Below are 13,335 nucleotides of genomic sequence, written 5' to 3'. Positions count from 1 at the left end.
TCATACAGTGCTGTCTGTAGAGGTCCCTGATAGCTGGCAGTTGAAACCTGGTGATACATTGTGCCAATCTGCCCACCATCCATAGAGCTTTGTGTTCCAGAGCATTACAACTGCTGTACCAGGTCGTGATAAGCCATAACACAGAATACTCTTGATGGTGCATCAGTTGAAGTTGGTGTCTATTCAGCAGTCTGTCATGAAACAGCTAACAGCTGTGTGCGGCAGGCAGAGTAGGACCCAAATGCAGAGTCAAAGGCGGGACGTGAACTCAAAACACACAGCTTTATTTGCTGGGAGAAAAGGGGATACAAAACTGAACTGGGAAGCCTAAACACAGGGAAACATAGGGAGAGACACGCAGCCATGAGGGAGATTGCGACACAGGACCGAGGGAGACGCTGACATAAATACACAGAAGGATAACAAGGGAAGTGAGAAAACAAGAGGGAACACAGCTGACACGAATTAACATGACGCCACAGGGAAAACACAACTAGACACACTGAACATGGAAACTCAAGGCTTTCACAATAAAACAGAAAGAAGGTCGAACATGACACTGGAGTGGAGGAAAGCTTGGCCGCTAACTTTCTGCTTCTTAATTCAAATAAAACTGAGGATATTGTACTCGGCCCTGAAAATCTTAGAAATATGGTATCTAACCAGATTCTTACTCTGGATGGCATTAATCCAGAATTGAATTCAAAATCCTGCTCCTCACATACAAGGTCTTAAATAATCAGGCCCCATCTTATCTTAATGACCTTGTAATACCATATCACCCTATTAGAGCACTTTGCTCTCGCACTGCAGGCTTACTTGTTGTTCCTAGAGTATTTAAAAGTAGAATGGGAGGCAGAGCCTTCAGTTTTCAGGCCCCTCTTCTGTGGAACCAGCTTCCAGTTTGGATTCGGGAGACAGACACTATCTCTACTTTCAAGATTAGGCTTAAAACTTTCCTTTTTGCTAAAGCATATAGTTAGGGCTGGACCAGGTGACCCTGAATCCTCCCTTAGTTATGCTGCAATAGACGTAGGCTGCCGGGGGATTCCCATGATGCATTGAGTTTTTCCTTTCCAGTCACCTTTCTCACTCACTATGTGTTAATAGACCTCTCTGCATTGAATCGTATCTGTTATTAATCTCTGTCTCTCTTCCACAGCATGTCTTTCATCCTGTTTTCCTTCTCTCACCCCAACCGGTCGCAGCAGATGGCCGCCCCTCCCTGAGCCTGGTTCTGCCGGAGGTTTCTTCCTGTTAAAAGGGAGTTTTTTCCTTCCCACTGTCGCCAAAGTGCTTGCTCATAGGGGGTCATATGATTGTTGGGTTTTTCTCTGTACCTATGAAGTGCCTTGAGGCGACTTTTGTTGTGATTTGGCGCTATATAAATAAAATTGAATTGAATTGAATTGAATTGAAAGGCAGATGAGAGGGAGCGAGGGAACACAAGGGAGAGAGAGAGAGGAGACAAGAGAAACATGACAGGCAGGGTGAAACAGAATGAAACACGAGGAGGGAAACAAGACACAAGAACTCACACAACATATATAAACACAGACACAGAGAGAGAGACACAGAGGGCAAAGACACAAAATGGAATCTAATATCAAAAGCTAAACAGAACAACCGAGGTACTATAGAAAAAACTCAAGACTGACAAAGTGGATTTAAACATAAATCATAATGCAAAATGGCATCAAAACACAAGAAAACTCAAAACGCTGGTTTGGTTATGGTTATGGAAACGATTGGAACACCCAAATTCAATGATTTGGATGGGTGAGTGAATACTTTTGGCAATGTAGTGTAATAATAAAACAACTTCATATAGCAAAAGACAACTAGTGACAATTTCTGAATGGTATATAGTCATATTTCGCTATAATGCAAAATAAAGCATGTAGACATTTTACTACAAGCACTTTATAATCACAAAAACGAAGAAAATGCTATTTCCATTCAAATGCTGGAGTTTCTAGGTGGTATTCTTATTATAACTTAGCAAATAATAAAATCAACTTTCTTGTTGTTTTTCTCTAGTGTCTCCAGCAAAATATGGTTTAAATTCTACACTACATAATGCAAAACTACTGTCAAAAATCTGGCTCACAAGGCATCCAGAAAAAATGAAACAAATGATAATTTATTATGTGTACATATTAACCATACAACATATTAAAGTTAAGAGTTTCTTAAAGAAGGGCTTTTACCCTCGGACCTTGATTTCTGTCCCGCTATCTTGCTTTACACCTATGTCTTTCTTTGAAATTAAATTATGAGAAACTTTAAAGTCAAGCTCGCAATTAACCAGCAGAGTAAGATTTCATATGTTTCAGTCTAAACAATCTATTAAATTTAAGAGTTTACCGTGCAGGGAAGTCAGTCATGAAGAGTTCTGGGACCAGCTCTTGAAGAGGAACTGGCTGATCGGGATGCCGAGGACACACGATGTGTTCCTTCTCCACTGCAGCCAGTACACAGTCCTCCATGTTAAAATAATAGACCCCTGCTTCTCTTCCTTTGTCATCTTCACATTTTACACCATCTCCATCCTTGCTGTGTTCACTGGCTGGGAACTCAACCTGATTCTTTTGGCCCAGGGAGGCACAGAGAGAACAAGGGGCATACTGCTCTATAAGTAGACTCCCATCACTTTCACTGCCAGTTAAAGCTAGAAGAAAGTTAAAAAAAAAAAAGTATGTTCACTTTATGTGCAGATGTAGCAGAGGGCTGAAAATCAGAGTTTATGCACAACACAGAGTACTGAAAGAACTTTCATCCATTCACATATGGATTCACAAAGCACTTTTACTCTTTAAGGGACTGCAACGACACATAAGTAATTTGAATAATTCGATTACAAAAAATTCTTGAGACACAAGGCTCTGTAGCACACCGATGTGTTAAACCATGCAGATGCGAGCCTTATCTTCATTTCTCCAAAAGTTGAATCTGTTCATCTGGACGTAGCGTTTTGTGGGAGAAACGTTTCGTCACTCATCCAAGTGACTTCTTCAGTCTCAGCTGACTGCAGGTTTCCCCAAACCCCAAGGGTTGAATTTTGCCGTCACACCGAGACAAATCCCTCTAGTGGAGCTGATCACAGCCACAGAAACAGCAATTCGTAACAACAATATTGCAGAAGTGGAAGCAGAGCAACTACGGACGAAAGTTTCGGCCTGTCTCAGCAATGCAAAGCCCCCAGCATCCAACATCACCATGGAGGAGAGGAAGGCACTCACATCACTTAGTGATGACAACAACATTATCATCCTTCCGGCAGACAAGGGTAGGTGCACAGTTTTGCTTAACCAGAAAGACCATCATGAGAAGATTTTGTCACTACTCAGTGATGAAAATACTTATGAGCCCCTGAAACGAGACCCAGGAAGTGGCTACAGGAAGAGGGTCATAGACTGTCTGAAGCAGTTAGAACAAGACAAGGCTATCGACCGGACCTCATACCACAGGCTGTACCCAGGGGAGTCTACACCAAGTCTGTATGGTTTACCGAAAATACATAAGCAGGGTGCACCTTTAAGACCAATTGTCTGCATGATTAACTCGGTCACCTATAACATCTCCAAGTTTCTGGCTTCGATCCTCAACCCGCTGGTGGGCAGCTCTGAACACCACATCCAGAACACCCTGGATTTTGTTGAGAAGGTGAGAGATGTCATTATGGAGGCAGATGAAACCATGGTCTCGTACGACGTTACATCTCTCTTCACTTGCATCCCAGTCACGGAAGCGTTGGAGGTAGTCCGTAAGAGATTACAGGATGACACCAACCTCAGCAACAGGACCACTCTCAGCATCGACCAAGTGTGTTTGCTTTTGGAACTGTGTCTTCATTCCACCTACTTCACATACAAGGGTCAGTTCTACAGGCAGAAACATGGGTGTGCCATGGGCTCCCCAGTTTCACCCATCGTGGCCAATTTGTACATGGAAGAAGTGGAAAAGAGGGCGTTGCTATCCTACCCTGGAACACCACCAAGCCATTGGTTCAGATATGTGGATGACACCTGGGTGAAAATCAAATCTCAGGACGTACTACATTTCACGGATCACATTAACTCGGTGGACCGACACATCAAATTCACCAGGGAGGATATGAAAAGTGGCAGGTTAGCCTTCTTAGACTGTGAGATTTCCATCAGTAATGGGGGACATCTAAAAGCTGACGTGTACCGTAAACCTACGCATACGGATCAGTATCTAAGGTTTGACTCTCATCATCCACTGGAGCACAAACGGGTGTCATCAGGACGCTACAACACAGAGCGAACACCATCCCCACTGACACAGCGGCCAGGGAGGCAGAAGAACAGCACATCAAGAAGGCCCTGAGTAAATGTGGTTATCCCAGCTGGACTTTTGTCAAAGCTGGGAAGGCACCTAAAGAAAGCTCCAGCCGATCCAGGAGAGAAGGACAACCGCTGCCCAGGCGAAAACCTGTAGTGATCCCATATGTGTCAGGAGTATCGGAACAGTTGAGACGCATTTTTTCTAAACACCGGGTCTCTGTGGCTTTTAAACCCCAAAATACGCTGCGCCAAAAACTGGTCCACCCCAAGGATCGGGTCCCCCGACACAAACAGAGTAACATAGTGTACGCTGTTAAGTGCCAGGAGGATTGCCAGGATTTATACATCGGGGAAACCAAACAACCTCTAGCGAAGCGGATGGCACAACACAGAAGAGCAACCTCATCAGGCCAGGACTCTGCAGTCTATTTACACCTACAGGCCAGTGGACACTCTTTCAACGATGAGGATGTACACATCCTGGACAGGGAAGAACGCTGGTTTGAGCGCGGAGTCAAGGAGGCCATTTACGTGAAAAGGGAAAGACCATCTCTGAATCGAGGAGGGGGCCTAAGGGTACATCTTTCGCCATCTTACAATGCTGTGATTGCAGCCATTCCCCAACTCTCTGTGAATGGTACTCATGGCCATTCATCAGTGTTCTTTGATCAGTGGGTTTTGGTCAGTGATTGTTGATCAATGGTCATGGAATTTGCATAATTATGATTAAGGAACTGACCTCACAGCCCATTGTTCCTTCAGTGGGCTGGTTTCAGTCATTATGCAAATGTACTGTTTATAAGGTTTGGGGAAACCTGCAGTCAGCTGAGACTGAAGAAGTCACTTGGATGAGTGACGAAACGTTTCTCCCACAAAACGCTACGTCCAGATGAACAGATTCAACTTATGGAGATTTACTTTCCTGGATGATTGAGAATGCATCAAGACCTTATCTTCATTTGCGATAACGTATTACGTACATATGTACAAACGTATTCAGGATCAGCCTATGAATGAGAAGTCTGACAACATTAAGCGCATGTAGTTCCCAGTTTGAAAGAATAACACAGCAGAACCAGTGAGAATCACCATGGCACACACAGTTTGATGAGGAGCTGGATTCTGTGGCATACACACTCTGTTTTGACAAAGAGCAAAGAGGCGGAGCTGTTACTGAGATGGTGGGCTCCCGTTGAGATAAAGAAAAAATGTTTCTAGCATCCAAAAAAGCAACGCTGTTCTTGTGCTCACCACTAAAAACTTGAGTGAATGAGCCAAGTTGTGTAAAGCTGAGTGCTCAGATAGAGTAGTAAAGCTCTATAAAAGAACCAGTCCATTTACCAAAACTGACTTCAGGTTAAAGACCCCTGGATAAAAGCAAATAAAAGAACTTGTACAGCAAGCCTTATTCACCCATCACATACATTCATACAGCATATTTATTCTCCACCTAAACCCCTTTTATAACATTCATGTACCCAGTCACACTTTGATGTATGCCAACTAACACTGGATCCAAAACAGTCTACTATGATACTATATCTGTGAAAGAAAGTTGAACTATATCCAGTTGGTATTGCTCCACCTCCTATATTAGCTCAGATTCCTTCCCCATTAGCTAAGTGACATTCCAACAACCAGTATGTGGTGTGCTGAGTCAGCATGGTTAACATACCCCCGCCCTCATCTTTGTCTGCCGCCCAGCATACAATATACCCAACCCTAATGTCTGCCCCCGCCCTTCCCAAGTGGTGGGCCTATGGGGAAGCAGATTCATATCATTTCCTCAGGCTGTGCCCAAGCAAGCCAAGTAAATCCAGACCTTCCAGGCAAATTGTGCACCACCAAGATTTCTTTTTCAGTGGGGTATTTTCAATACTAGCAGGTATAGCTTTGATACAGGGGTTTCACATACTGTGAGCTGATGGTCTGCTAGGGTACTGCAAAAAAGCATGTAGTGTACTGACCTGGGAACCACTGCTCTATCAGAGAGTTGACATGATCTGTGATGAATGCCATAGCAGAGAAATCCCTGGTCTCTGACTGACAGATAATTTTTATGCCTCCACTCTTCTTCCTCTTCCAGTTAACATCCGATGACTCCACACTGCTCAGACATAAACAAGTATCTGCATCAACTTAAAGGATATTCAAATAGCAGAGATGATGAGGCACTGGCTTTTCCATGTCTCACTGCTCAAAATCAGTATCAAAGCTGGAAATATTCGTCCTTTGCACATTCTCCATTTTAGGCCAATTTTTATGAAAGTAGTGGCAGACATTTCAGATTTTCTTTGAACAGAAAATGTTTACATCCCTTTAGTGTGTTGTCTTATTTTGTACTCACTTTGATTATTAAAAGCACTCAAACATACTGTGATACATATGAACACAATCTCAGCTATAAAAAATAATAATAATAAAAAACACTGAACATTGACAATAACACAGAAGCATGATAATAGAGATGACTATAATGTCAGTAATTGTAATGTCTTTAAGGCATTAAAGAAATTTGATAAAAGATAACATTTATCCTTGAACTTCCTAGTTTACAAATGAATCATTTCTGAAACTATAGCATTCCCACCATCTATGTCCAATCTTAACTATTTGTCTAATGATTATGTGAATGGCCACATCTTCTAGTTCCAGCTCTGACCTGAGGTAACCTCCATCGAAAGTGACAAGCAGTCCTTCCTTCCAGTAGATGGTCTGGCTGCGTCGGACTCTAAAGGTGCTACAGCGGCTCTTCTTTTGTGTTCCGGTAAAGCTGTAGATCACAGAATTCCTGCTGTGCCGGCTCCCGGTGCTTTTTATTTTGCTTTCAAATGACTGCATAAATACAACATTTTAGGCCACGAAAGTGAAAAACTCACAATTAAAATTGGAGAACGAAGACAAACTACCTGCATGTCCATTTCTTGGAGGCTTATAAGCATCCTGGCAATGAAACGCTCCCAAAATCCAGCAGGAACGAAGCTCATCTTGAAAAGGCGTTGCAGGGTGTTGTGGGTCTGCTGGCGGAAGCCATGGATGTCCAGGGCTGGCTTAGGGGGAAGTAGGTGGGGCAGCAGATAGCTGTAAGAGGTCAAAAAGGAAACCAAATATTCCCGGTGTATGAGAACGGGACACTGCATTCTCATACAGTACCAACTTGTCAATCACATCACAATTTATAAGTTGCCTAATCTTCCTTTAAACTCTCATAATAATTTTAAGTTGTATATCATACAATCTTCCTGCTGCCCATTTGAGAATGTTTCCTTAAAGCTGTTTAGGAACTTGTAATGAGTAACTGCTGCCAAGAGAGAGAGAAAAAAAAATTACCTGTTGCTGGCCACAGGCAGGGCAATCTCAAACTTGGCCAGAAATTGAAAATACTGTTCCTCTGTCTGCTGTGTGAACCCTGTTCCTACCAAAAGCATCTGCACAACAGATACCACAATAGATATTACTTCAAAACACCAGTTTCAACACACAAAACAACAGAAAGGCAAGTCTCACCCTGAGGTCTTCAGTTTGGATCACTCCATTTCTTGCTATATATCGAGAGGATTTGAGGTTTACGATCCTCTCTAAGCATTCCGATAGCCACACGGGACATAGGAAGTAGAGAGTACAAAGCCCATGGCTGGTGTCAGGAAAGTGGAGCAAGGTTCCAGTTTCTATCAAGAAACCGATCGCTGGTTGTTGGGAAAAAAGGAGAAAAAGAAAAAAACAATGAAGAAATAACACATCGATGTGGTGATGCTTCATAAATAAGAAGCATTTAGAGTGGAAACCTCTGCCAAGGCTGCTATATAACGTTATACTACAGTGTATTTCTAACTTTCTAGGCAGCTCATTCAATCACCCTTTAAGACTTTCTTTAAAGACCTGTTGGAGTCAACTTGAAAGAAAGGCAGATGTGGAATGTAAAAATGAGATTAGAGGTCAAATGTCACATTATATTTGGATGCAAGCTATAATGTGATATTTATAGTGAACATATACCAGTATCATTAACACCCCCAAACCACATCCCCATAGAGACTGTGTCTGCTCCCAGACCACCAAAACACAGAGCAAAAATGAGCAAAAGGGGCAGCAATCTTCCACTCCAGCTTATTATAACACTTATAACACTAAGTGCAATAATCTTTTCTGGCATCGTTGTATTTTTACTCAGTTGTATATAGCATTTGTATTCTATTTTTATCTTATTGTATATTTTATTCTATTTTATTCTACTGTATATAGTATTTTATTTTATTTTATTTTATTTTATTCTGTACAGTTGTGTACTGTATTTATTCTTATTGTATTCTAATTTTTGCTTCATAACTTTTGCACTGTCCACTTCCTGCTGTGACAAAACAAATTTCCCACGTGTGGGACTAATAAAGGTCATCTTATCTTATCTTATCTTATCTTATCTTATTAATCAGCCAAAGAGTTGAGTACAGTTTAACAGTAAGGGTAAAAACATGAAAATCTACATTAGTATGAACAGCTCTCACAGGTTACTCCTGTGATTTGGATCATAGTTTCTAAGTTACAAGTTCCAAACAACAAAATTTTTCTTAAACCAACAAAGCAGTGAAAATGAACTCAGGGACTGAGAAGCTAATGGATTCTTGAGGGTTGCTCTAAAAGCAAATGCGTCCTCATAGGCACTCTTCTTTAAATGCCTAATCCTGTATGTGTATCATATTTGATATATGTTTTTGAGACCTCTACATGATCACTGTCATTTTTCTTCCCCCTAAAACAAGAAATAATTTGTAAAAAATGCTGGCGGTAACAAATATGATACAAATTTAAACTCATATGCACAAAAATATTTAATCTATTTTTTACATTTCTCAAAAGGTTCAATAAACAAATAAATAAAGTTGTTTCCAATGTTGTGGCAGCAATGTGTCCATGTAAATAAATTGGATTATCTCAAGTTTTATGCACACAGAAAAAAATATAAGGGGTTTGTTTTGTACATTAAAACGGAGTACTTCTTTGGAATCTCTTTAAGTGGCAACTTAATGTTAGGAGAGAAAATGTTACCAGAAACACTGATATGGTAATGTACACAGCTGTTATGTTCACTGTTGTTGGCTGACTTTATTCAATGACTTTGAAGAAGACACCTTCCACCCACTCATTGACTGGTGACTCTGTATTGGCTCATCAAATTACATGGAAAAATGTCCCAAATAAAGAATGTAAATGTATGAATTTTCATAAATGATTTCCACATTTCAAATGCTTGCATTCATAATACCAGTCTGCAGGTCTTCGTAATCTCTGATGTCACTTCCTGGGTTTTGTTCAATGATGTCATTTAGCTGTGCATCAGTTAGGTACTGGAGCTCTCCTTCGGAATGTCGCCTCTCCTTTTCGGCTATGACTATTTCCTGGAGTGCCAGGTAGCTTCTGGGAATCTGGAGGAGACAACAGTGGTACAAATTTACTTTGCTTTCAAGTAAAATAAGAACCCTATGCTATCACTTTAAAAATTGTCATAAAAAGTTTATACATGGTGACCGTGGTTCAGGGGGGTTGGGAAGCATATCTGCAACCGGAAGGTCGCCGGTTCGATCCCCGTGCTCTCTGTCCTGGTCGTTGTGTCATTGGGCAAGACACTTTACCCTACTGCCTACTGGTGTTGGCCAGAGGGGCCGATGGCGCGATATGGCAGCCTCGCTTCTGTCAGTCTGCCCCAGGGCAGCTGTGGCTAGAACAGTAGCTTGCCTCCACCAGTGTGTGAATGTGAGAGTGAATGAATAGTGGCATTGTAAAGCGCTTTGGGTGCCTTGAAAAGCGCTATATGAAATCCAATCCATTATCATTATTATTATTATTATTATACAGTGTCCTGTATTTATAAAATACTGGCAACCACCTGTGCTACTCCCTCAGTCTCCTAGTAGACACACCTATGGTATCAATTTGAAAATTCTAGGTGACTTCCTTCACCGGTTATCACACTCACAAGAATTTGAGCTTAAGGTTGAGGGATAATAACTTTATTATAAATGAACAAATAATTAAAACTTCTGCATAGAGTTTGTTGACAAAACACATGGTTATAAAGATTACTATATCAGTTTTCACAACTCTTTTCCCACTGCTAGGTCACTTAAAATCACTCTTAAAAACACTGTATACATTTATACAGAAAGCAAACACTCTTTTCTGAAGGGTCAAAGTGCAACACTGTCTCTACATGTACATGATTATATGATTAGTTTGCTTACCAGTCTGCCTAGCAGTTTGCCACCACAGGCTAAGCTGCTGTTATCCTTCATGGAGAGAACCACATGGTAGATCAGCATCTTTAGACCATCAAATCCCTCCAGGGTTTTACAGGACACTTCACTGAAAACCAAGAAAAGCACGCATGCGTATACACACACACAAAAGAATAAATACTCCGAAAAGATGGTCTGTAATTTGCATGAAGTAAACAGAGCAAAAACAATATTGGCATGGAAGTCTAATGTTAATAAGCAATAGAAATGTTAAACGTGTACTTACTGCAAGTGTTTGCAGGTGATATCAGGGTAACCAGCAGCTCGAGTCCCTGATGGGGATCGACACAGAGCCAAAACGTAAGCCCTCAGTGTTGCCAGTCTCTCCGTACGAAACTTGGTATCAATAAGATCCAGATGTGTTCCCACTACAATCACTGCAGAGTTAGGGGCTCGTGCCTGTAGGATATAGCACACAAGCAATAATATAAAAACTGACAGCATGATAAAGAAAGAAGCATAAAAATGACAAAATAACCTGCAGATTTGATTTTTAAAACAGAGAATGAATACAGATGTATCTATTCTATTACTGTTTAATATCAATAATCACTACTACTGAATTTTTTTCATGGTAGATGTCAGTTTATTATATAAGATCAATTCATGCGCCACGCCGCATACATTTGTTAAAAATCTTGGGCACTAACTAAATCTGGAATCAACACACCACAATCAGCTCTTCTGTTGCTGAGGTCACTGGCCTGACATAGACTTATATAGACTGACACTTCTGTCTGGAGTAAAATTTCTTGTACTTATAAGTGTAGTTCTAAATGTAGATGTAGCATTTGTAGTCAGCTCCAAGCACTACATCTTACGATAATTCTTTTTTATAGCTAAAACTCAGAAGACAAAGACACTTGGAAAACATTTCACTGTGGTCAAAAAACAGACAAAAACAAATCCAGGAAGCCTAATTAGAGACTATCCTTCAAAAACAAAGTTTCAGCAAAGTGATGGAAGCAACATTTTTCCCATTATCATACTTCCATTAACATGACTGGCATGTGGTTAGTTTATTTAGTCAAAGAACAAAATTCTTTTTCTTTAAACCAGAACACCTTCCACTCACTATTACCACAAACATATTTTTTATTACAGAAAGCTCATCTGGTTCTTATACCCAACGACTTGAGTCTTTTAGAAAATAAAAATGGGAAGGATCTCACCAGGGGATCCACTTGCCCAGTTAGGAGGTCACGGCCCTGAGTGTGCCAATCACCACGGTTGCCTTCACCTCTACATCTTCTCGAGCTCCTCTGTCAGCCCTTCGTATTTCTACAGCTTCTTATGTTCCTTCTTCCCGCTGTTGCTATCACATGGTATAGCTATTATATCTATTACTATACCCTTCTTCCTCTGCTTGTCCACCACTACTACTATGTCCGGTTGGTTAGCCATCACCAGTTTGCCCGTCTGGATCTGCAAGTCCCACAGAATCTTAGCTTGGTCCTTTTCATCTAATTTTGACCTCTGGACTTCCACACCATACTCAGCAGAGATTACAGATGTTCCTACATATTACTGCTCTATGATATCCACACTTTTACACAAATCCTCCCTCATGCACCTCCAGCCTAAACATCCTGTATTAATTGTCATATCTCTCACTATTGCAATAAAGAAAAAAATTACCTCTATGTTGAGCAGCCATGTCTGCAGGTTGGCCACAGCTTCCTCTCCCATTGCAAGGTTCCAGATGACCACATACAAAGCCTTATCAGTAAAGAAACACTGGTTCACTGTGGACATGCTGGCCTGACCACCAATGTCCCACACATTGAAAATCACAGTGTCTTTCTGTGGGCAACAAAATGAGAGCTAGGTCAACTTTAAAGCATGAACTGAATTTGAGAACAGGTGATGATGATCTCAGAATACAACTAACCAGTGCAAAAAAACCACACTGTGAATAAGTTTATTACTTTCACTAAAATTGAAAAAATAAAAATGGATCCCACCCCAACCCCTTTGGTTTAACATTCCAAAGAATTTCTTCTGATGTCAGAAATTATTTTCTTTCATGGTAGTGTTTAAGCTAATCATAGCACAGTATGAGTCCTTCTCCACAAAGATGCAAACTAACTTTGAGTGGAGAGATGTTTGTCCTTGCTTAAGAATGTGATCGAGTAGTTGCAGAGGTCCCTGACCACAGTATTAACACCCCAGTTTCCAAAGTCGTCCACTGACACATGCTGATATGTCTCGTCTACAAATTGAGCCTTGTTCCGAATCCTGTGTAGATTTTTTTATCTCTAAAATTTAAACCATATTATGGTCATAAAATGATTAATAGAAATATCTCTCTGTGTGTGTATACAATACTACGTAATGTCTGTTTCCCTCACTTTGTTCTTGCCTCCACTAGGTTTATCCAGCTCCCAGGTGGAGGTGGAGATGCTGCATTCTGCTGGGGTGAAGGGGGAGGCTTTGCCAGTCTGCAGAGCCTCGAGGAGGGCTGACTTGCCCTGCCGTGGTGGACCAATCACCAGCATCTTTAACAGTTTACAACGCTCCGCTTTTCGAAGCTGTGCCCGGAGGAAAGCCAGGACAGATGCAGGACCTGCGAAACCATTGTTAGAGAATATGATCACATCTTACAATGACAGGAAATAACAGATGGCAACAAACCCAGCACACTTCAATTTACTTTTAAATGCAATGCTTAGAACTTATGCTAACCTTTTTAATTGTTCATGTACATTTTTTAAAAAGTAATTTTGAATTTTCAC

The 13,335-nt window shown here is 41.0% G+C and overlaps 1 protein-coding gene across 3 annotated transcripts in view; it reads right to left on the bottom strand.

The window, feature by feature from the left end:
- Positions 1–13,335, bottom strand: part of lrrk1 (leucine-rich repeat kinase 1) — a 108,304-nt gene that overhangs the window by 34,072 nt on the left and 60,897 nt on the right. For all 3 annotated transcript variants that reach the window (XM_019356013.2, XM_025910560.1, XM_019356012.2), the window contains 11 exons: positions 12,952–13,166; positions 12,239–12,403; positions 10,827–10,999; positions 10,547–10,667; positions 9,571–9,730; positions 7,818–7,996; positions 7,641–7,738; positions 7,220–7,391; positions 6,973–7,145; positions 6,278–6,417; positions 2,368–2,671 (listed from right to left, as the gene is read on the bottom strand). In XM_019356013.2, coding sequence (XP_019211558.1) covers positions 2,368–2,671; positions 6,278–6,417; positions 6,973–7,145; positions 7,220–7,391; positions 7,641–7,738; positions 7,818–7,996; positions 9,571–9,730; positions 10,547–10,667; positions 10,827–10,999; positions 12,239–12,403; positions 12,952–13,166 — 1,900 coding nt within the window. The remainder of the gene's footprint in view (positions 1–2,367; positions 2,672–6,277; positions 6,418–6,972; positions 7,146–7,219; positions 7,392–7,640; positions 7,739–7,817; positions 7,997–9,570; positions 9,731–10,546; positions 10,668–10,826; positions 11,000–12,238; positions 12,404–12,951; positions 13,167–13,335) is intronic.

The sequence above is a fragment of the Oreochromis niloticus genome, linkage group LG1 (genome assembly GCF_001858045.2).
Source record: "Oreochromis niloticus isolate F11D_XX linkage group LG1, O_niloticus_UMD_NMBU, whole genome shotgun sequence".
Classification (NCBI taxonomy): domain Eukaryota; kingdom Metazoa; phylum Chordata; class Actinopteri; order Cichliformes; family Cichlidae; genus Oreochromis; species Oreochromis niloticus.
Note: the sequence above shows the minus strand (reverse complement) of the source record. Positions and strands in the feature narration are given on the sequence as shown.